The sequence below is a fragment of the Diachasma alloeum genome, unplaced genomic scaffold, assembly GCF_001412515.2.
Source record: "Diachasma alloeum isolate Michigan unplaced genomic scaffold, Dall2.0 Dall_scaffold_00203, whole genome shotgun sequence".
Taxonomy (NCBI): domain Eukaryota; kingdom Metazoa; phylum Arthropoda; class Insecta; order Hymenoptera; family Braconidae; genus Diachasma; species Diachasma alloeum.
In genome coordinates, this window is record NW_021680368.1 from 2,330,957 (window position 1) to 2,354,625 (window position 23,669).

The 23,669-nt window shown below is 39.4% G+C and overlaps 4 protein-coding genes across 7 annotated transcripts in view; 1 reads left to right on the forward strand and 3 right to left on the reverse strand.

Annotated features, from left to right (window-relative positions):
- Positions 1-5,849, reverse strand: part of LOC107036011 (AMP deaminase 2) — a 28,110-nt gene extending 22,261 nt beyond the window's left edge. The window contains exons 1-2 of one of the 3 annotated variants that reach the window (XM_015253696.2): positions 5,338-5,849; positions 3,275-3,405 (exon numbers count right to left, since the gene is read on the reverse strand). In XM_015253696.2, the coding sequence (XP_015109182.1) occupies positions 3,275-3,398 (124 nt within the window). In that variant the 5' untranslated portion in view covers positions 3,399-3,405; positions 5,338-5,849. Of the gene's footprint in view, positions 1-364; positions 552-1,401; positions 1,713-3,274; positions 3,406-5,337 lie in introns of those variants that run through there. The other 2 variants (XM_015253698.1, XM_015253699.1) reach the window with 2 other exon arrangements.
- Positions 5,437-20,243, forward strand: LOC107036012 (protein UBASH3A homolog). 2 transcript variants are annotated; one of them, XM_015253706.2, is made up of 5 exons: positions 5,437-5,744; positions 14,771-14,998; positions 16,680-17,014; positions 17,397-17,934; positions 18,378-20,243. In XM_015253706.2, exons 2-5 carry the CDS (start codon positions 14,771-14,773, stop codon positions 18,993-18,995), a joined length of 1,719 nt encoding a protein of 572 aa, XP_015109192.1. In that variant the 5' UTR covers positions 5,437-5,744; the 3' UTR covers positions 18,996-20,243. The 2 variants fall into 2 exon arrangements, with proteins under 2 accessions (XP_015109192.1, XP_015109191.1); XM_015253705.2 differs by lacking the exon at positions 5,437-5,744 and having other exon boundaries at positions 14,811-14,998; positions 16,442-17,014.
- On the reverse strand, positions 6,063-11,637 carry LOC107035964 (interleukin enhancer-binding factor 3). The gene is made up of 4 exons (XM_015253631.1): positions 11,543-11,637; positions 11,399-11,461; positions 9,917-10,079; positions 6,063-8,767 (listed from the first exon to the last, which is right to left on the reverse strand). Exons 1-4 carry the CDS (start codon positions 11,611-11,613, stop codon positions 6,908-6,910), a joined length of 2,157 nt encoding a protein of 718 aa, XP_015109117.1. The 5' UTR covers positions 11,614-11,637; the 3' UTR covers positions 6,063-6,907.
- Positions 12,978-14,419, reverse strand: LOC107036013 (THAP domain-containing protein 4). The gene is made up of 2 exons (XM_015253707.1): positions 13,874-14,419; positions 12,978-13,182 (listed from the first exon to the last, which is right to left on the reverse strand). The coding sequence occupies exons 1-2, from the start codon at positions 14,252-14,254 to the stop codon at positions 13,057-13,059; spliced, it is 507 nt and encodes a 168-aa protein (XP_015109193.1). The 5' UTR covers positions 14,255-14,419; the 3' UTR covers positions 12,978-13,056.
- Positions 20,244-23,669: the final 3,426 nt, after the last annotated feature.

Below are 23,669 nucleotides of genomic sequence, written 5' to 3' on the forward strand. Positions count from 1 at the left end.
TGACGATTTTGTAATTAATCAATTAATCAACTGTTTACTCAAAAAACCTCAATCACTTGACAAACTTTCACGAATTGTCTTTGATTGATCGACGAAGAGAGATTATTTCCGGTGTTCTGGGGCACTATTTCGAGGCAAAACCAGCGGGAGAATAATCTCGAGTGACTCGCAACGGTCCACAAGTAATTGTTTAGCGTACCGGTGCTAAAGTTCCTGAATTTCGTCACAGACTCCCCAATTCTCGCGATTTCTATGCACCGAGATAACAAGTATATCAACAGTCACACGTTTAAACCCCGATAACATCTGGCATCTCGGATAATTACCTGAGAGACACAAAATAACTAAATGCGACTAGTCCTACCTTCGTCATAGTCTGATACCAAGAAATTCGTCTGATGATGCATTCCGAGGAAGGCATCGTTGCTAATCATGCCTCTGCTCGACATTTTCATTCAATCAATCCCAATTCAATCAGTCAGACCTCAATTAATTATTCTCATCAATTTTTACTCCTGTTACACGTCTTGACGATTTTGTAATTAATCAATTAATCAACTGTTTACTCAAAAAACCTCAATCACTTCACAAACTTTCACGAATTGTCTTTGATTGATCGACGAAGAGAGATTATTTCCGGTGTTCTGGGGCACTATTTCGAGGCAAAACCAGCGGGAGAATAATCTCGAGTGACTCGCAACGGTCCACAAGTAATTGTTTAGCGTACCGGTGCTAAAGTTCCTGAATTTCGTCACAGACTCCCCAATTCTCGCGATTTCTATGCACCGAGATAACAAGTATATCAACAGTCACACGTTTAAACCCCGATAACATCTGGCATCTCGGATAATTACCTGAGAGACACAAAATAACTAAATGCGACTAGTCCTACCTTCGTCATAGTCTGATACCAAGAAATTCGTTTGATGATGCATTCAGAGGAAGGCATCGTTGCTAATCATGCCTCTGCTCGACATTTTCAATCAATCAGACCTCAATTAATTATTCTCATCAATTTTTACTCCTGCTACACGTCATGACGATTTTGTAATTAATTAATTAATCAACTGTTTACTCAAAAAACCTCAATCACTTGACAAACTTTCACGAATTGTCTTTGATTGATCGACGAAGCGAGATTATTTCCGGTGTTCTGGGGCACTATTTCGAGGCAAAACCAGCGGGAGAATAATCTCGAGTGACTCGCAACGGTCCACAAGTAATTGTTTAGCGTACCGGTGCTAAAGTTCCTGAATTTCGTCACAGACTCCCCAATTCTCGCGATTTCTATGCACCGAGATAACAAGTATATCAACAGTCACACGTTTAAACCCCGATAACATCTGGCATCTCGGATAATTACCTGAGAGACACAAAATAACTAAATGCGACTAGTCCTACCTTCGTCATAGTCTGATACCAAGAAATTCGTCTGATGATGCATTCCGAGGAAGGCATCGTTGCTAATCATGCCTCTGCTCGACATTTTCATTCAATCAATCCCAATTCAATCAGTCAGACCTCAATTAATTATTCTCATCAATTTTTACTCCTGTTACACGTCTTGACGATTTTGTAATTAATCAATTAATCAACTGTTTACTCAAAAAACCTCAATCACTTCAGAAACTTTCACGAATTGTCTTTGATTGATCGACGAAGAGAGATTATTTCCGGTGTTCTGGGGCACTATTTCGAGGCAAACCCAGCGAGAGAATAATCTCGAGTGACTCGCAACGGTCCACAAGTAATTGTTTAGTGTACCGGTGCTAAAATTGCTGCATTTCGTCACAGCACGTAACATTGAGCACAGACCCAGAGACTGATCGTCCAAGTGCAACGAAACAAGTTCCACGTGAATATAAAATAGTAAAGAGGAAATTGTAATAATGTATCGATTCAACAACGCAGAGGAGTTTAACTTCTCTGTGGAACTCCCTTTTAGTTCTATTCGTGTAACGCCCAGGAATTTTCTACTTAGGCTTCTTGGCAGGGGGTCTGACTACTCAATTATTTGAAATGTTCTAACGAAGTGGAAAACAATTTTTTTTTATGTGCAGAGGCGAACTATTGACTTGTTTGTTGCGAATTATTGAATGGTTTTTTAGTCATATTTGTTCATGATAATTAATTTGTGGATTTTTTTTGCTTTGTCGTGATTTATTAATTTTGTGGGGTGATTAATTACCAGAACTTGTGTAGCTTGAATTGAAACTTGAGAAATCAGAATCCTCCTCTTCCATTCCATAGCGAAATTGTCTTTGATAAATCGTGTGAATTCCCCCAATTTTTGGTTCTTTATTCGCACTTTTGCGATGATAATGCTGTTTTGAAGTGAAAATCTTAGGATTCGGTGAAGCGTTGGCCTAAAATTATGAATTAACGCGATAAAGTCGAGATTAATGAGATGAAAAAAATTTTTTTTTTCATTTTTTTGTTGTGTCATTATTTTAGAAACGAGCAGTTGTAGAGCAAAATGTCACAAAAACTTTCTTTTAGTTGAGAAAATTTCCTACAAAAAATATTCTGGACATTTTCCGCTAAAATCACCCGTTGATAGGATAATTTGAATTATTGATGGAGTAACAAAATCAAATTATGCTATAATTCAAAAATTACCTTTTTTTATTCTGCAATTATCACAGAAACGACTAATTCTAGAGCAAAATGTCTCAAGATCTTTTTTATAGATGATCAAATTACCTACAGAAAATTTCTCAGACATTTTCCTCTAAAATCATTCATTAATGAGATAATTTTCATCATTAACGATGATGAATCTCCTTATTCGAGAATATGAAAATAACATCTTTATCAATTATGCAAATATCTAAAAAACGAGTGGCTCTAGCGAAAAATGTCATATAATATTTTCTGTAGCCAGGAAAATTTCGAACAAAAATGTCTAGTCCATTTTGTTCTGAAACCCTCATTAATAAGGTTATTTCACATTCGTAAGAACAATTGGAATATCGTCGACGTTTTACCACTTCAATACAGAATTATTTATTCGTTCGACGAAAGGTGTTTATTTATAAACACATCGCGTGTCACGTTTTCACGTTCTGGAGACGCAGAACTGAGTATCACGAAGATGTCTGGAGATCGATACGGACTGGAATGACAATAGACTGTTGTTTCTGCATTCATTCATGATAGAATATTAATTTTCTTATCAGTGGGAGAGGTCAGGCACCTCATCTCCCTCTTCGCCCGGGGAACAACAATGAGAGGGAGACGAGGTTGAGTCGTGGAGTGAATATTTTCAACTTACGGTCACGTTGATCGGTCGTATGTCCAGGGTTATTCGAGCTGTCACCGTCGTTCTCGTGCTCCAGTTCGTAAAACAGTTGAGTTCCGTTCGGCTTTTGGACTCCGTTGACCACTGGATCGTCCATTTTTATTCTGAATGAATAAACATTCAGTTAGAAAATTTCATTCATGAGTTGACGATGATTTAATGACAATTTAGGTCAATTTAATTTAATTTGATGATAATTTAATGTAATTTAGTGATGATTTAGTTTTACTCATTGATTGAATGGGGAATTTCAAGTGTATTTTGGAAATATCTCACAAATCAGTGAGTTTAGATAAAAATGTCACAAGATGGTTTGTGTAGATCATGAAATTCTCTACAAAAATGTTTGATAACATTTTTCTGTAAACCTCATAGTTCCGGAGGTATTTGCAAACTTATGTGAATGAAATTTTCGGAATTTTCTCAATGTTGAAAAAAAATTGACAGATTATTTTGCGAATATTTCTGAAACTATTGGATTTATCAAAAAATCTCATAAGAACTTCTTTGTAAGGAATTTTATGCTGTACAAAAAGTTTTTGTGCCATTTTTCTCTGGAACCGCTAGGTCTCAAGATATTCACGAAAAATATTTCACAGTATTTCCCAAATAGTCAATTATTCTATTGATTGTTTTCGGAATTAATCAAGATAAATTCGCGAAATATTATGAAAAATCTCCATCCAGAATACTTGGAATTCCCCCAAACATGAAAATTCGTGCACAAAACTGTTGTCAATTAACGTGAGTGATCAAAAACATCTCTCATGATTCACTCTCCCGAAATACCCACGCGCCGTGCGTCAGCCTTGACTAAAAGCTTCCTCTTTAGCATTTAAAACCCCTCGCCCTAAAAAAGCCGAATAATTCTCTTTAAGGTAGTTCCAACAAACTCCAATTGAGTCATTGAGTGTAACAGGGAAAAATAAGTTCAAAGAGTTATTTATCATTTATAATTGTTTCATTCTATTTTATTTCCATTTCCGTCTTTACAATGAGATGAATTTTTTTTTACGTCGGCGGGAACTTTGAATCACTTTTTTCCTTCAAGTATTAGAGGGATACCAATATTTCAGTGACAAGAAATTTATAAAATGCAAAACGACGTAGACGGAAAGAAATAAAAAAAATTTGTTTTAATGTCTCCAGAAAGTTTTCAAATCGATATATTTTTTCGAATAATGAAAGAACACGCGTAAATTTGATTTTTGTTTCTAGTTTTTGATAGAACGAATAGAATAAATGACAGAAATTTAGAATACGAGACTAAAAATTTTATGCGATTATTATCATGTGATTCATATTAATTACATAATTATTAATATTCGTTTAGAATTTATCCCAGATTTTTTTTATTCGTGTATCAACCTACAGTGGGTTATTTACAAACGTTTGGATGAATATTACATGTCAATTTGCCTTTGCTTGTTGTCTTTTTTGAACACAATAATTGTTTAGTATCCTCAATTCTAATCTTGTGAGTTTTGATGAATTCATTGTTATGTCCGGAGTCATCTTTTCAATCGTTACATTGAAAAGAGAAGCTAAAATTATTAAAATTTGAATTTATTGGACGACGCTCAGAAAATATTAATTGGAAAAGAATTTTTCATCACGCTGTGACGAAAAGTGAACTTTTCGGCACGCTCCGCGCGCCTAAAAGTCCAATTTTCGCCACATTGTGATGAAAAATATTGTTCGTAACTCGTGAAAAAATATTTTTTGCACTCGTTACGAAATATACTATTATATTAGCGATAGAGTTCAATTTGGGAATGTTTCGACAACCAAAAAATTTAGAGTTGAATTGAATATAATATTGATTTTAGTTGTAAAATTTGGAATCGTTAGGTTTACAAAACCATAAGTATTCGATTTACAAAGCGAAATTGACACGAAATTACAATTTCAATTGGTTCTAGTCTTTTGAGAATAAGGAGTGAATCTATTGTAAACGGCGTTGGTACCCCAATCTTTACTCTTCAAAATTCAACTCATGTTTACACTCCTTTAAATCCCAAAAAACGCCGGCCTACCTCAATGCGACGAACAGCTGATTCCGTAGAGCGTAGTGAGAGCCCCTGTCCGATTATCACCACTTGAGAGTCACTGGACAATCGCACGCACAACCAACGTGTTGAGTAGTCTGATTGCGATGTAATTCCCCTGCGCCTCCCCGCGTTCCACCAACAAATTGGCAAAAAGAACCCAAAAATCCGCGAGACAAAAATCAATATAAAGCCCCAACTTCCAACAATTCTGCAAATAAATTTTTCGAACAATCAATTGAGAATCAATTAACTATAATTATTGGGTCCGAATGAAAGATCAACGGGAATAATCACACGAGCGGCTCCAGAGCATCCGTATCGCCCAGTTTGACAGAAGATACTGAACACGCGCAAACTTGACTGGAGGAGGTATCATATGAGTCAACTGTCGAGTGAGTTGCGTTTACGTTTCAAAATAATGAATCAGTGGAAATGAGTTGGAGGATTAGATGCCGCTTGATTTTCCGTTGATACGTGCACGAGTTATTTGGCAAGTGCATCGGGAAAATGTTGAGTGGAACTGGTGGTAACGCACGATTGGCGCAGGCTCGTGTCGTTGGGGAAAATCCATACAATCGAATCGACCCTGGTGGAACTGACCAACGCCCCTCGTTCTCTCGTTTGTATTTTAGCTCAGAATTTTTTTGGAAATAACTGGAATTTTACGATATTTTTCACTATTGCTGTATGGTTTATTGCATTTCGGTAATTACAGGTGAATTGAGTTATTATTTTTATTGATTTTAGAATCGATCAACATTTTTTTATTAAAGGCGAAACGACTATTTGGAAGGATTTGAGAAACTTTGTTTTTGTTTTTATTTGAGGGTCAAATGACCCTTAAAAATGTTTGGGGTTTAGAATCGAATGGGTTTGAGGGTCAAATGGCCCTTATGGACGTTTCGAGGTGAGGGTCAAACCCTTGAAAATTTTTAAGGTCAAGGGTCGAATGGCCGTAAGGACCGAATGATCTTTAAGAACATCTGGAGTCGAAAATTCAATAGTGTTGAGGGTTAAATGACCCTTGAAACGTTCAGGGTTAATAGTTAAATAATCTTGAAGGTCAGAAAACCGATAAAAATGTTGAGAGATTAGAATGGAATGATGTTGAGGATGAAATGGCCCTTATGGACGTTTCGAGTTGAGGGTTAAATGTTTTTAAGGGTCAAAGAGCCTTGAAAATGTTTAAGATCAAGGGTCGAATGGTCTTAAAACCATGAATTAGTTGAATGATCCTTAAAGACGTCTGGAGTCGAGAGTCAAATAGTCTTGAGGGTCACATGACCCTCGAAAACGTTCAGGGTTAAGGGTTAAATAATCTTGAGGGTCAAATGACCAAATGGTCAAATCGCCCTTAAGAATGTTCAAGATCGTTTACTCTTCAAGACCATTTGACCCTCAATTAAAAACAAAAAAAAAGTTTCCCGGTTTATGCCAAGTAGTCATCGTTCTCCCTAGAGTTTTATTTCGCCGCGGCCTTCCTTATTAACTTCGTAATTATTACTGAAGATGTTCGTTTACTATGGACGGATTTGTTTCGATGAGATCTAGAGATTTAATTAAAATCAAAGTCACTCTCAGTATTCTCAGTATTCTTCTCAATACTGCTCTCAGTCTCCGACTCCAAAATCGACTTGATGACATCCTTTTTCTTCTTGCTCTCCTCCTCAACCCCTTCCTCCCCAGCACTGGGCCCCTCCACCTGCTGCACCAGCTCTGCAGTCCCTCCCTCCTCCTTCCCAGAAGCCTGAGCCTCCTGATATTCCTGATACCCCTCTTGCTCATAAGAATATCCATAACCACTGGCGTCGTACCCCTGATTCCCATCCTGCGGGTACTCCCCCTGATACTGTTGACTGGACTCCTCATACTGAGGATAATTTCCCTCTTGAGGATAACTCCCCTCTTGATACTGAGCATGTCCATCCCCGCCCTCATAACTCCCCTCCTGATACTCCCCACCTCCACCTTCCCCATAATTCCCCTGCGAATACTGCACGTTCGATCCCTCAGGATAGCTCTCCTGCTGATACTCCACATTTGCCTCATAATTGTCCCCTTGATACTGCTCACCTCCTCCCGAATACCCCCCTCCAACCACCTCACCATTCTCATCATAATTGTACTGATACCCCTCAGCATACTGATACCCCTCACCCTGACCACCATAATCATACCCAGCATTGCCATCATAATTCCCCTCCGGGTACTGCACAGCCCCCTGGCCCCCCTCACCCCCCTCCTCCCGAGGTTCGCCTCCTCCATCACTCGCCAAATTAGCGTCTCGCTCCGCCACATCATCTCTGTCACCTCCCATCACCGAATTATCTTTATCCCCGGAATCATCCGAATTATTTTTGTCACCAGTCTCAGACGCACTTTTAGCCTCTCCACTTTCCAATCCTTCCTGGTTTATTAATACCTCCTCCACGTGCGCTTGGACACTCTCTGGACTCCAGGGCTCCAACTCCTCAACATCATCATTGTTAACGACTTCCTCTGCAATATTTAATGCACTCCCTGCTGATACCTCCGGTGATCCAGGATTTACTGAAGTCTCGTTAATTTTTCGCTCCGTTAAATCCGCATTCTGAGACCGTTCTATTTCCAAATCTTTCGCAATCGATTTAATTTCCTCCGGCCTCTGATGCTCGTTAGTCTCTGACGGATTGAGGTTCTCACCTGGTGGATCCGTTGGTGACTTCTCCGGAGGTTCCATCGTTCGTGACGCCAGGTCCTCTGCGAGAGCCAGAACCTTCTCAACTTCATCGGGAAGTCCTCGCGTCTTGTCTTCAGGTGGCAGATGGTCAAGGCCGTCATCCGAGAGGGTGACATTCAGCAAATCTCCACTCGTGTTCTGCTCGTGGTCCTCCTGACTGTGCTCCAGGTCTCCGTGAAGACTTCTTATCTTGCTGATGTACCGCTCGAGTTCGTTTTCAACAGCGTTTCCGGTTTTTTCGTCTTCGCAGTTGGGGGTCGAGAGGAGGGAAGTTGAAATTAGTCTCGAGGGCTTGAGAGGGTTGACGGTTTCCGGGTATTGGAAGGGGGAGGGGTCCTTCGGGTATCGAGGGGTTCTTCTGAGGGAGTCGAGATCCTCTGAATGAGGGATGTTGAGGCTGGGGAGGCCCCAGGTGGCCGACAGGTCTCGAGATCTCGAGGGGAAGCGGTCGTGGAAGTCGATTGTGGGACGTGGGGGGTAGGACAGGGGCTTCGGGTGAGGGGGCGAGGGGGCAGGCGGGGAATGGACCCTCCGGGGGTGGAGGAGGGTCGAGAGGGAGGCTGAGGGGAAGGGAGGCGACGGGTACTTCTGGAGCCTTCGGTCGTCGGCTTGGCTCAGGATGCCTGAGTCACCTGTTACGCTGGGCGTCTGGCGGCGGCAGGCGTGCGCTCGGAGGATCGACGCGTCGTACTCCTTCTGTAAGGCGAGGGGGCACGGATGAAAAAATTTAATAGAAAAAACTAGTGAATTCGTTACACAATTCTACTGAACTTTCTATTAGCTTTTGGCCGATTCTGTTGAAGGGTTTAATAGAAAATATTCGATAGAAAAAGTATAGAATTCGATTTTTCTGTATAACTTGTTCTATTGAGGTATTTTCTACAGAATTTCCTCGGCTGAAGTTTTTTTGTTTGATTTTCTCAGCGAGAAGACAAGAAAAATAGAATGGAAAAAACGTGGAAAATTTGAGCGGAGGAATTTCTATAGAAAATATTTCGATAGAATAAGTTGTATAAAACGCCAAATTCTATTGATTTTTTTCTATACAATATTTCCCATTGGACATTTCTATAAAAAAAACGAACAGATGAGCTGCAAAATTCTTCAATAGATTCTACCAAAAGCCAATAGAACGGTCAATAGAAATCTTATAGATTCTTTTAGCGAATTCGGTAGGTTTGCAATGAGCTAAACTAAACTGTAATGAAAAAAAAAATATAGAAAAATCTGACGATTTCTATTGAAAATTTTATTAGTTTTTGGTCGATGCTATTGAAGAATTCCGCGTTTTTTAAATAAAAAACGGTAGAATTTGATTTTCTTATAGAACTTTTTCTATTGAGACATTTTCTATTGAACATTTTCATTGAAAAATAAGACGCAGACAAGCTAGGGAATTTCTCAATCAAATCTTCCAAAAACTAAATAAAAATTCCATTGAAATTCAGTAGAATTTTCTCGCGAATTCGGCAAATTTTCTATAAAATTTTGTCATGCGTGACTCGTTGAATCCACAACTAATGACATTATAAGCCCATGAAAAAAAAATTGAAATACAATAAAAATATGATAATTGTTCATTTGTGTAACAGATACATTACCCTCGCGGGAAAGGGAGAAACACATGAAGCAATATAAAAAGAAAATTGCAAAAAGCAGCGCGCAGTGCAGATTAATAAAATGCTCATCGATAAATTAAATGAAGAAAGCTCACTTCCTTCTCTTCCTGCTCATTCTTTTTATTTATCTTTCCATTTAATTTCAATTTGTTTGATTTCTGGTTGAGTGTGAATTTTCTTTATTTATATTTATTTTTATGAAAATTGAAGAGGAGAAATGAATTACCCTCAAAGAATAAAGTTTATCTGTCTTGGCACTCATCACCGCGAGACTCGAGTCAACCCTGTCCAGTGCACCCAGTAATTTTCTGTTTCTCTCGTCCCTGCTCCTCTGCTCCTCCAAAAATTCGATGTACCTCATTCTGAGTTTATTTATGCACGCCTCGTGCCTGCAAACAATAAACCAAGAAATCCAATGACGCTCCGATGTTGTCTAGAATCGAATGTCGGCGTTAGCTGCTATAGATGAATTTTCGGGACAAAGTTCCCCCGGGCAAGTTTAATCGACTAAACTGTTCCAGACACGCTACTCGTGACATTGAATGTTGCTGAGATAGATACAACGGTACCAGGCGTTCGGTACTTGTCGTCTCCCCATCGATTTTCCATTCTTGGGGATGATATATCACTGAGATGGGAAATATCATCATTTTTGCGGGTGGAAGGACGTATCGATTCGATGACATACCTGGGGAACCGGGTCGAGGATATCTGGGGAATGTTCTCGGGGGAGTGCGTGACTCGAGGGGGACTGCACTGAAATTTCGAAATTGCTGGGGCCTTTATCGTGCTGATGAGTTTACTACTTGTTTTAATGTCAAAACATGAGACAACATTAGGATTTCATCTTTTTTATTGATTAGAAAGGGAATTTATCGCAATAAAATCGCCAATAAGGTCGGAGAATTTTCAATTGAAAGTGACAATTTCTATCTGAAAGATTTGAGAAATTAGTAATATTCAACTAGATCACATGTCATTGAAGTAGGAATTTTATATAATACTTTATAAATGATGAAAAGAATGTTCACAAAATTCATAATTCACTATCCACTTGAATTTGAACAATTTTAAAGATTTTATCAATGAAAAAAATTGAAACCTAATTTTTTCTAATTTTTTTACTTCAAAACTAAAGTGGTACATTCGTCAATATGATGAATAAATGTCTCTGCGACTACTACTTCAGTTTTAATGTGAAAAAATACGAAAAAGTTGGGTTTTATTATTTTTATTGATCCGAGAGAAACTTCAACAGAATAAAATCTTCAAAAATGTCTTTATGACGCAATTTTTAACCGATTGACTTAAATTTTTGTTCACACATACATGATTTGTCCATATTCATAACTAAATGAGCTTTTTTGAGAGTTTTATCTTTTAGTTTTTGGAATTTTATTCTTAAAATTAGTTGAGGTGAAAAATTTGCAATTGTGAATGAAAAAATTAATTTAAAAACAATAAAACAAAAAAAAATTATTGTGGTATTAAAATATCGTAATCAATGAAAAAAATCGAAAAGAAAATTTTTTCTTTTTTTTTACATTAAAAATGAAGTAGAAATCTCATCAGCACAGTAAATACAGGTCCCCACGATTTTCAAATTTCATCGCGATCTCCCCTTAACGAGAAACAAATGACTGCGGAATAACTTAATGAGAAAATTCATTGACAGAAATTGAAATATTCTCTTGAAATTTCTTCTCACCTGATTCGAGACTCTTGCTCCAGGAGGTTGAAGCGTTCCTCAAGTCGAATCCTCTCTTCTTCACTGGAAAAATCCAGAGAAAATTATTCAATACTTCCCGTCCTCTTAACTGATTACAGAGGAGGGATGAAGATTTTTGTTTACCTCTTCCGCAGCTTCTCCTGGAGCTCCAGCATCTTCTTGTAATATTCTTGATTATCGAATAGCGGTGTCATGCTGACATTTTGCAGAACTGCAGATTTTTTCTTCGTTCATTGAGATCGGCGCGCTTTTTTTTCAATTGAATTAATTTTTTTCATATAGTTTATTCTACTGAGATATTTTCTTCAGAAAGTGCTGGGCAGAAAATTTTCTAATTTTTTAAATTAATTTTTGTTAAGACAGAGAAAAAATAGTCTAATAATTATTTTTCTCTAATCAAAAAATTCGAACTAAACAATTTTGAAAATTTCTATAGAATTTCAATAGAATATATTCTCAATAGTATAAGTTGTACAGAAAAATTAAATTTCTGAAATTCTCCAGTAGAATTTTTAGATTTTTGTTTCGTGTGTGAACTATCAAAGATAATTACCCTCAATTTTAGTAAAACACACAAATTTCCATTTGCAAATTGGATTTAAAGGGATTCGTGGGGAGAAATGAACAATTTATTAACGAATACAGAATGAAGAAAATAGAAATCGACAGGATGTCGATGCCACGACCCCTTCGGCTCACTCGGCAGTGAGCAACTGTCGCACTGGGGAATCGGAGTATGGCAGGCAGGGGGTTGAACTCAATACAGGTGTTTTCCAATTCCCCTTCACCTGAAACCCTAGCAATGCTCCCACACAGCTGTATGCATGCACCCGCCCCCGACTCTTGGCTTTTTACGAGTGCAAAGTTGGGTGATTAAACGGCCAAGAAATTATGAGACTGAGAAGCCCTTCGAGGCCCACGCTATCTCAGAAGTTTGGAATTTTTTCGTTGAAATAATGAGGAAAATCAAAATAAACTGCTGATGATGATTTGAGGGGACGTGGGACGATCGCGTGTCGAGAACAAAATTAATCTGATGTTTAGGGAATTCTTAATGAAGTGGTCAAGTTGAAGTCCATCACGATGATACTGTTGGCGATTATTTATGTGGCACAGATATCTGGAAAGTCTTGGAGATTTTTTTGTCAAGTTACAGTTCTATTGAAATTTCAAGGAATTTCGTCATTGAGAATTTAAAATTTAACGAAAAAGTCAACAGAAACTGTAAATTACAATTCAATTATTTTATGAAAATTAATAGAAAATCAGTTTCAGTGATTTTTTTTGCTCTTGAAAACTATTTAATATAAAAATATAAAGCTACATGGCACTTGAATCATCGAAGTTATCACTAAAAATATATTAACAGAAATTGAACAGTTTCATTGAAATTTCAAGGAATTTTGTCATTGAGAATTCTCAATTTGACGAAAAAATTAACAGAAACTATAAGTTTTAATTTAATTATTTGATAAAATTTGATATATAGAAATCAGTCACAATGAATTTGTTTTTTTTTTCTGTAGAAAATTATTTAATATAAAAATGTAAAGCTACATAGCACTCGAATCATCGAAGTAATCACAAAAAAAATATTATCAGAAATCATTAAATTTTATGTAATCACAATCTGTTCATCAAACTTCAGTATTCACTCTCACGTATTTAGCTCGAAGATGTTCAGTCAAATCTGGAGTTGTTGTTGTGGACATGTAGACTATTTGCTCCAGAGTGTCTCCTTCGAGTTTCCATTCCCTCCTCAACTGTTAAAAAAATCTTATGTTCAATTTATAGCTAAAAGAAAAATTGCGGAGTGAATGAATAACTTATTGATTTTACGAGCAACTCTAATTGCTGTTAAATCAAATCTTCAGTAGACACTATTTTTATTTTTAAAAACTACAATTTCATCTCTCTATTCACTTTTTTCTATTGCGAGTTCCTTGACATTTTCCAAGTTTTATTCAATTCTCTTTGCGGTTAAAAACGTTTTTTCTAAGAAATTCTATTAGAATTCTATTGAACGACTCTATTTGGTTTTTGCGTGAATTCTATTAATAATTATGCGTCTCCAGAACTTCGTAAATAGATGTTTGCTTACAGAAAAATATCTATAGATGTTGATTTTTCTATATAACTTATTCTATTGGGATTTTTTCTACACAAATTCAGATTTTTTTATGATAAACAAATTAACAGAAAATTTACGTCCAAGAATTTCTACAGAAATGATTTAAAGAGAATAACTTGCATAAACAAACCAAATTCCATCATTTTTTTTGTCAAATATTTTCTACGGAAAATTTACAAAAATCCATATGGATAACCATATCATATATTAAGAATAATTGGCTATAATGGTAGGAATAAAATATAGAATAAAATAAAACCAAATAAAATTAAAAAAATCAAAAAGAATAGAATAAAATGAAATCAGTTGTGAATTAGATTCACCTTGACAACAGGAGGATCTTTAGTGCCCTCAGACATCCTCTGCACCCCAGTGCTCTCAAAAACCATTTTTTTCCCATCGACCTCCCCCTCCTCAATGCTCGAAACTCCAAAATTGTGAGCCAGTATCAATTTAACTCTGTTGCTCTCGGGGATGACCCTGAGAAACCCCACCTCCCGGTGCATGGGGCTCTTCCTCTCGGGATGCCACGTCTGACTCTCATAATTGAACATAGGTTGTCCAATGGAAACGAACTTGATCTCCTCCTCGTACTTGAAACCCTTGATCGTCGGGTATTTCCCTTCTCCAGGGAAGTCCGTTCTCCACGTACCCTCGAGCCACCCCAGGTGCTTCAGGGCATTGTGCATGGGTAAACGGTTCATATCCGATCGAAATAAAGTCCTTAGAAACCCTTTGAACAACTGATTCGAGGGACAAAAGATCAATAATTTTTTAATCAGCCCTAGGAAGGCGTTTTGGAGGCTCAACACTAGGTTTTAAACAACAAAAAAGTATTTTTAGAACCAAAACAATGAACCACCGGCACCTAAAATAATAGGAATGTTCGATATAACATCGATTATTGTAGAGATCGATATTTCGTGGTCTAATAATCGATGTCTATCAATTGTTTCGCGTCAATATATCGTAGGAATCGATATTTCTTGCCCCAATATCGAGATTTAATAATCGAAAAGTAATTTTTTCAATATTTTTTTATTGTTTATTTTTGTAATTTTTTTATTTAATGCAACTGATTTTTTTACATTTTATCAATGGATAATTTATATCGACTTATCGATATATCGAGATTACTTATTGTCGATTCCGCATGTGGCGACTTCAACCGATTCAAAGGAATCGATCTTTTTTCGAATATCGAACATTTCCAGCAACAGATGATGAACACCTGCTGCCACCTTCTGGAGGAGCCCCAAGCTTCACCATCTCTCTTTCTTTACCTTCCTCAACGCACACAAAAGCCGCACCTTGGGAAAATTCGGAGCAATGTAAGCCGCCATGGCGACATTACCTCCACGAAAAAATCCGACACCAACGAAAATATCAAAGGAACATTTGACCCCACTTCAGATACTGCTGCAACTCGGATTTCCGAAGCATCGAGCGTAAGTCTCGTTATAGTTGATTATCGGAGAATGTCAGACGGATCGGGGATTTTTCGGGGTAATATAGCAGGAGATTTGGCTCGCTGTTTTGTTTACGGATGGGCGGACAGACACTGGGGGGCATGACAGCTGGTGCAGTTGACCTCAAACTCCATAACATTCATTTTTATGATGGCAATCGTGACAACTTCATAATTTTTCATTTATTTTGTGAGATTTGGTGTTTTAATGATTTTAAAAAAAATGAAACTCTTATTGAGTTATTTAAAAACTTATGGATTTATTTCAAAGGAGATATTCCAACTTTATCAAATAAATTCTGCATTAATTTCAAATAAATCATTGGTTAGAATCAATTAATTAGAGTGATATCAATACCAAAAGATTGATTTACACAACTGACTCACTCTTCATTCTCTCATTTGGAAGAGCAATCTTTTCGTTTTATATTTTTAAAATTCTCTTCCCTTCGCATTCATTCCCACCTGTACACCCTTTATTCCAATAAGTGATCTCACTACTCGTCACACAGACCTCATTCACCCAAGAAAATTCAAAAACTAAACAACACCATAATAAAACTGTCACAACATGAGTACTTTTCATTTCACACTTCTCTGGAGTATACCCTGAAGATCACCTTTCTTTCCATCGCAATATTTCTCAGAAACTTATCGTCTCTAATATTTAGTCGATAATGAATGCAGTAGCAAAGCGGTTCAAGTCAATTTTGACAATCGGTTACTTCCCAATGAATATCTCAGAATTTAAAGCAGATGGCAAAATTTTTGTAATAACCTTTTTCGTAGCTCTCAATCTGCTCTATAAAAAAGGTCTTGACGAAAATTTTGCTATTTCCCTTAGATTGGGAAATATTTAAATATAAATGCTTTTTCGTGATACCTGCCTGAAAAGCGCACTTTTTGAAACGGTTTAGTGTGCGCAAAGCGGTTATTTTTCATACGGCGTGCGTAATGTTCACGAGCGTATGTAAAGTGAATTCTCATGGTCGAAATTCAAAGATGTATTACACGTGCGTACGAAAAAGTGGGTCTTTACACACTAGTAACACAATATACAATTATCATACAAGCGAAAAAAGGGCACTTTTTTTGCACACTTTGCGCGCAAACAACCGCCTTTTTTTCACCAGTACCATAAAATATCGTACGGTATAATTAAAAAAAAAGAGTATTTCGATACGAGTGCGTAAAATTTTTTTTCGACCCGTGGGAGATGTGTGCGAGTGCCGCTTCACTACTGAATGTTTATTCTAAATATCTGGTGACGCAGCGCCTTCTCTCCTTCATGCCACCTCACTAGGATCTTTCTTCAGACAACAAAACACACAGACATATTCACGGACTCCACAACAATATTCCCCACAATGAATAAAACTGGGTTGCAACCGTGAAAAAAGCGTGAAGAGAATTCTCCTTCCAGGGAGAAGGCCCTAGCCGCGACAGGTCACCGTGGCGTGCAGCTCGCCTCCGACTGGCTCCTGGCGCACGTTCGGGACCCAAGCCTAGACACCGAGGAGCCCCGCGAGTACATCCTCTACCTCTGTCCCACGGGCCTCCTCGCTGAGAAGCTCGCGAAATTCTGGGTTGAATCGAGAGATCTAGAATGGAACAAAGCCCACAACTACCTCCCACACATCACCCTGACGCGCTTCTTCAAGGTCCCCGACGAATCCGCCGAGCAGGTCTCCCACGCATTAGATACCCTCCTCGATCAGAGTGAGTGCCCTGAGTGCATAGACTTCGACACGTACATATCCCCCAACTTCATGGGCCTCTTCGTGGACGACAAACAGGCGAAATGGCTGGACGCAGTAGCAGTTCGCTTCGTCCACAAATTATCAGCCCTGGGAATCAATGCGGAGGCTCACACCAACTCGTTGCACATATCTCTGGCCTATCAGTTCTCCAGCAATCTCTTTCAGCCTCTGAGGTCGATGGTGGAAAGATTGGGGAGTAATTCTACTAGCAATTGGGAATTGAGACTCTATTCCAGGTAATGTCAGATATAAATGAATTATTTGACAAAAATTCTTTCATTCCTTTTTCGTACGATATTTCAAACTATCCTTATGAACGTAAATGATTTTGAAAAGCAATCGGTCATTCAGGACGTATGGAGTTGAGGGTCAAAGAACCCTTATAGAGGTTTGAGTAAAAGGCCAAATGGTCTTGGGGGTGAAATAAACTTTAAGAACGTACAGAGATAAGAGTCAAATGGTCTTGAAGGTCAAGCGAGCCTTAAGGACATTTGGAGTTGAAGGTCAAAGGTCCGATGAACTTTAGCAACGTTCCGGATTGTGGGTCAAATGATTTTGAGGGTCAAATGATCCTTAATACAAACATTAAAAAATCACTGAATCAAATCTCAATTCCAGAGATTCTCGACTTCGAGACGCTCATGTGCATAAAGTGACTCATGCCCACGTCCCCAAAGAGCATGATGAATTGGAATTGAGACCTGGGGATTATATTTACCTGCCAGAAGGCGCCTGCAGTGCCTCCATCGACGGCTGGGTGGAGGGGGTCTCCTGGCTGACAGGAACCTCCGGCTATCTCCCGTTGAATTATACTGAGAGAACAGCGGAGACAGACTCCTGGACCCTTCACACGACTGTTCAGATCAATGGGAGTAATGATCATGACCCGGAGATGGATATCCCGAGGAGCAGGAAACCTCCTGTGTTGTCCTCCTCGGAGTCCATTGACACCCCTGATGGAGTGGCTACGGACAGTGAACCCTTGGAGGGTCTGGTGTCCCCTTCAACCCCTTCCAGACAGATTTATATTTGCAGACATGGGGAGAGGGTGGATTTTACGTTCGGGGCGTGGATACCGTACTGCTTCGAGGCGAATGGGAGCTACATAAGAAGGGATCTAAATATGCCTAAGGAGATACCACCGCGAAATATTCAGGTAGTTTTCAGGATATTTTTGGATTGTTTCTATTGTTGAGAGCCTAATGGTGTTGGGGGTCAAATGACCCTTACAAAGGGTCAAACAACGAGGAATTGATGGTCAGGTGGGCTTAAGGGTCAAATAACATTTTAGGAAGTTTGGAATTGAGGGTCAAATGGTATTGATGGTCAAAGGACCCTTAAACCATTTTGATTTAAATGTTGGAGGGTCTTGAGGGTCAAATGACCCTTAAAATGTCAAACAACCCTTGAAGATGTTCAGATTTGCGAGTTAAATGGTCTTAAGAGGCCAACGGGTCAAAGCAATATCTACAATACTCATCTTAAAGGGTTTGACCCTTACAACCATTCGACCCTCAACGCCGATCCTCATTAAGGGTCACTTGACCCTGAAACCCATTTGACCCTCAACTAAAAACTAATCCCCATCTGATTTTCCAGGAATTCCACAACGACAGTCCCTTAACCACCCTCGGGGAGACGCAGGCAAGCCTAGTGGGTGAAGCCATGAAGTCATCAGCCGTGAAGATCGATGTTGCCTTCACTTCCCCTTCGTTAAGATGTGTTCAGACTTTATCAAAAATTCTCAAAGGTCTTGGGTCCAGTGTTCCAATGAAGGTGGAGCCTGGACTGATCGAGTGGTTGGCCTGGTATCCCAATGGCCTACCCACCTGGATGAATAATGAGGACTTGAGCAAAGCTGGGTTCAACGTAGACAGAAATTACGAAGCTATTGTTAAAGCTGACGAACTCCCTCAGAGGGAGAACGCTGCTCAGTATTACGAGAGGAGTTACAAGCTGATCAAGAGGATCATCGAGAGCACTGTTGGAAATATTCTTATCGTAGCTCATGCAGCTTCTCTCGCTGCTTGCACCAGGCAACTCACTGGGGGGAGAATTCCCTCGGCTGCTGAAGTGACCAGACTCGTCCAGAGAGTTCCCTATCTCGCTTGTCTCACTGCGCAGGAGGAGATTGATGGCTGGCAACTACATCCACCACCTTTTCCACCTATTACCCATTCCAGTAATAGTAGATTCGATTGGAAGATATTGATATAGATTAGATGGTGAATTTATTGAGGTGTTTTAGGAGGTATTAATAGGAGATTGATTCAGTAGTGAAGTTTAATATGAGGAGTTTAAGGGAAAAATGTCTGGGACACTTTGGAGAATTATTTTTTCTTTCTTAGGTGAGGGTCAAATGGTGTTGGGAGTCAAACGAGCTTTAAGAAAATTTGGAATTGAAAGTCAATTGGTGTCGAGGCTCAAACGAGCCCTAAGGATATTTGAAGTTGAGGGTCAACTTATTTTGAGGGTCAAATGATCTTTAAAAACGTTCAGAGTTAAGGGCCAAATCGTCTCGAGCATCGAATGAGCCATAAACACGTTTAAAATTGAAGGTCAACTGATTTTGAGGGTCAAATGACCTTTAAAAAAGTTCACAGTTGAAAGAAATGGGCTTGAGGGTCAAAGGAGCCTTAAAGACGTTTGGAGTTGAGCCTCAACTAATTTTCAGGATTAAATGACCTTTAAAAACGTTCAGGGCTGAGGGTTAAATGGTCCTGAGGGTCACACAATTTTTAAAAACACCAAGGGTCAAATGGTTTTGAGAGTGAAACCTTTAGAAAACGTGACCATCATCTCCAAACGTCTTTAAGGGTCACTTGACCCTCATAACTGTTTATCCTCAACGAAAAATAATTTAGTTTCAAATCCTAACTTCGGAAACTATTTCAAAATAATTAAGATGAAATCTTTCGACATTGTCCTCTCACCGGAATAATTTGAAAAATATTAAAATTTGAACTTGGCTACTGAGTTACAAAGACTGCTGCGATACAATGAATTTTATAAATGTTATTTCAGTGTATAGTATATCAAAGGTGTTATCCTACGTTAATAAGGAAAGTAATGTTCATCGTCCAATAATTATGTCTTTCAAATTTGAGAACATAGGTGGTAACACGAATTTCTCGATGTCTCCTTGTGAATGAATGTTCTAGAGGTTTATTGGGTACTGAGGTCGTCGATGTGAATTTCACGACAGGGATAACAATCATATTTATGATTATTTAAATGGTGTAATTTGTTGTCAGTGAGGTATAGTATATTTTTATAATTAATTTATTCATTATTTTGCAGGAGATACAATGAACAACGATCTTATAATAAATTGCATGTCTTCCAATGTAAGATGAATTATTTAGGGATATAATATAGTCTATTGTTATTAAATTGTGGGGAAGAATGTCAATCTTATTGAAGTTTTCAATGAAATAAATTTTTCGATCTGTTTCCAATCACCAATTTAATGCAGGTATTTAATTTTTTAATCATCAATTTCATTTAAAATTTTTGAACTGCTAAATTTTCAGAGCCAAAGTGCCATATTTAGGCTTTTTTCGGGGGGAAAGTCGACTTTCGCCAAAATCGAATTTTTCCGCCGGGTGAACGCTGATTCTGTATTTTCTGGCCCGCCTAATGCCACTGAGGCCCTCACTTGCCCCGGAAATGCAGAAATAAAAAAATTTTTTTTTTGCACCCAGAGCCAAAGTGCCATATTTAGGCTTTTTTCGGGGGGAAAGTCGACTTTCGCCAAAATCGAATTTTTCCGCCGGGTGAACGCTGATTCTGTATTTTCTGGCCCGCCTAATGCCACTGAGGCCCTCACTTGCCCCGGAAATGCAGAAATAAAAAAATTTTTTTTTTGCACCCAGAGCCAAAGTGCCATATTTAGGCTTTTTTCGGGGGGAAAGTCGACTTTCGCCAAAATCGAATTTTTCCGCCGGGTGAACGCTGATTCTGTATTTTCTGGCCCGCCTAATGCCACTGAGGCCCTCACTTGCCCCGGAAATGCAGAAATAAAAAAATTTTTTTTTTGCACCCAGAGCCAAAGTGCCATATTTAGGCTTTTTTCGGGGGGAAAGTCGACTTTCGCCAAAATCGAATTTTTCCGCCGGGTGAACGCTGATTCTGTATTTTCTGGCCCGCCTAATGCCACTGAGGCCCTCACTTGCCCCGGAAATGCAGAAATAAAAAAATTTTTTTTTTGCACCCAGAGCCAAAGTGCCATATTTAGGCTTTTTTCGGGGGGAAAGTCGACTTTCGCCAAAATCGAATTTTTCCGCCGGGTGAACGCTGATTCTGTATTTTCTGGCCCGCCTAATGCCACTGAGGCCCTCACTTGCCCCGGAAATGCAGAAATAAAAAAATTTTTTTTTTGCACCCAGAGCCAAAGTGCCATATTTAGGCTTTTTTCGGGGGGAAAGTCGACTTTCGCCAAAATCGAATTTTTCCGCCGGGTGAACGCTGATTCTGTATTTTCTGGCCCGCCTAATGCCACTGAGGCCCTCACTTGCCCCGGAAATGCAGAAATAAAAAAATTTTTTTTTTGCACCCAGAGCCAAAGTGCCATATTTAGGCTTTTTTCGGGGGGAAAGTCGACTTTCGCCAAAATCGAATTTTTCCGCCGGGTGAACGCTGATTCTGTATTTTCTGGCCCGCCTAATGCCACTGAGGCCCTCACTTGCCCCGGAAATGCAGAAATAAAAAAATTTTTTTTTTGCACCCAGAGCCAAAGTGCCATATTTAGGCTTTTTTCGGGGGGAAAGTCGACTTTCGCCAAAATCGAATTTTTCCGCCGGGTGAACGCTGATTCTGTATTTTCTGGCCCGCCTAATGCCACTGAGGCCCTCACTTGCCCCGGAAATGCAGAAATAAAAAAATTTTTTTTTTGCACCCAGAGCCAAAGTGCCATATTTAGGCTTTTTTCGGGGGGAAAGTCGACTTTCGCCAAAATCGAATTTTTCCGCCGGGTGAACGCTGATTCTGTATTTTCTGGCCCGCCTAATGCCACTGAGGCCCTCACTTGCCCCGGAAATGCAGAAATAAAAAAATTTTTTTTTTGCACCCAGAGCCAAAGTGCCATATTTAGGCTTTTTTCGGGGGGAAAGTCGACTTTCGCCAAAATCGAATTTTTCCGCCGGGTGAACGCTGATTCTGTATTTTCTGGCCCGCCTAATGCCACTGAGGCCCTCACTTGCCCCGGAAATGCAGAAATAAAAAAATTTTTTTTTTGCACCCAGAGCCAAAGTGCCATATTTAGGCTTTTTTCGGGGGGAAAGTCGACTTTCGCCAAAATCGAATTTTTCCGCCGGGTGAACGCTGATTCTGTATTTTCTGGCCCGCCTAATGCCACTGAGGCCCTCACTTGCCCCGGAAATGCAGAAATAAAAAAATTTTTTTTTTGCACCCAGAGCCAAAGTGCCATATTTAGGCTTTTTTCGGGGGGAAAGTCGACTTTCGCCAAAATCGAATTTTTCCGCCGGGTGAACGCTGATTCTGTATTTTCTGGCCCGCCTAATGCCACTGAGGCCCTCACTTGCCCCGGAAATGCAGAAATAAAAAAATTTTTTTTTTGCACCCAGAGCCAAAGTGCCATATTTAGGCTTTTTTCGGGGGGAAAGTCGACTTTCGCCAAAATCGAATTTTTCCGCCGGGTGAACGCTGATTCTGTATTTTCTGGCCCGCCTAATGCCACTGAGGCCCTCACTTGCCCCGGAAATGCAGAAATAAAAAAATTTTTTTTTTGCACCCAGAGCCAAAGTGCCATATTTAGGCTTTTTTCGGGGGGAAAGTCGACTTTCGCCAAAATCGAATTTTTCCGCCGGGTGAACGCTGATTCTGTATTTTCTGGCCCGCCTAATGCCACTGAGGCCCTCACTTGCCCCGGAAATGCAGAAATAAAAAAATTTTTTTTTTGCACCCAGAGCCAAAGTGCCATATTTAGGCTTTTTTCGGGGGGAAAGTCGACTTTCGCCAAAATCGAATTTTTCCGCCGGGTGAACGCTGATTCTGTATTTTCTGGCCCGCCTAATGCCACTGAGGCCCTCACTTGCCCCGGAAATGCAGAAATAAAAAAATTTTTTTTTTGCACCCAGAGCCAAAGTGCCATATTTAGGCTTTTTTCGGGGGGAAAGTCGACTTTCGCCAAAATCGAATTTTTCCGCCGGGTGAACGCTGATTCTGTATTTTCTGGCCCGCCTAATGCCACTGAGGCCCTCACTTGCCCCGGAAATGCAGAAATAAAAAAATTTTTTTTTTGCACCCAGAGCCAAAGTGCCATATTTAGGCTTTTTTCGGGGGGAAAGTCGACTTTCGCCAAAATCGAATTTTTCCGCCGGGTGAACGCTGATTCTGTATTTTCTGGCCCGCCTAATGCCACTGAGGCCCTCACTTGCCCCGGAAATGCAGAAATAAAAAAATTTTTTTTTTGCACCCAGAGCCAAAGTGCCATATTTAGGCTTTTTTCGGGGGGAAAGTCGACTTTCGCCAAAATCGAATTTTTCCGCCGGGTGAACGCTGATTCTGTATTTTCTGGCCCGCCTAATGCCACTGAGGCCCTCACTTGCCCCGGAAATGCAGAAATAAAAAAATTTTTTTTTTGCACCCAGAGCCAAAGTGCCATATTTAGGCTTTTTTCGGGGGGAAAGTCGACTTTCGCCAAAATCGAATTTTTCCGCCGGGTGAACGCTGATTCTGTATTTTCTGGCCCGCCTAATGCCACTGAGGCCCTCACTTGCCCCGGAAATGCAGAAATAAAAAAATTTTTTTTTTGCACCCAGAGCCAAAGTGCCATATTTAGGCTTTTTTCGGGGGGAAAGTCGACTTTCGCCAAAATCGAATTTTTCCGCCGGGTGAACGCTGATTCTGTATTTTCTGGCCCGCCTAATG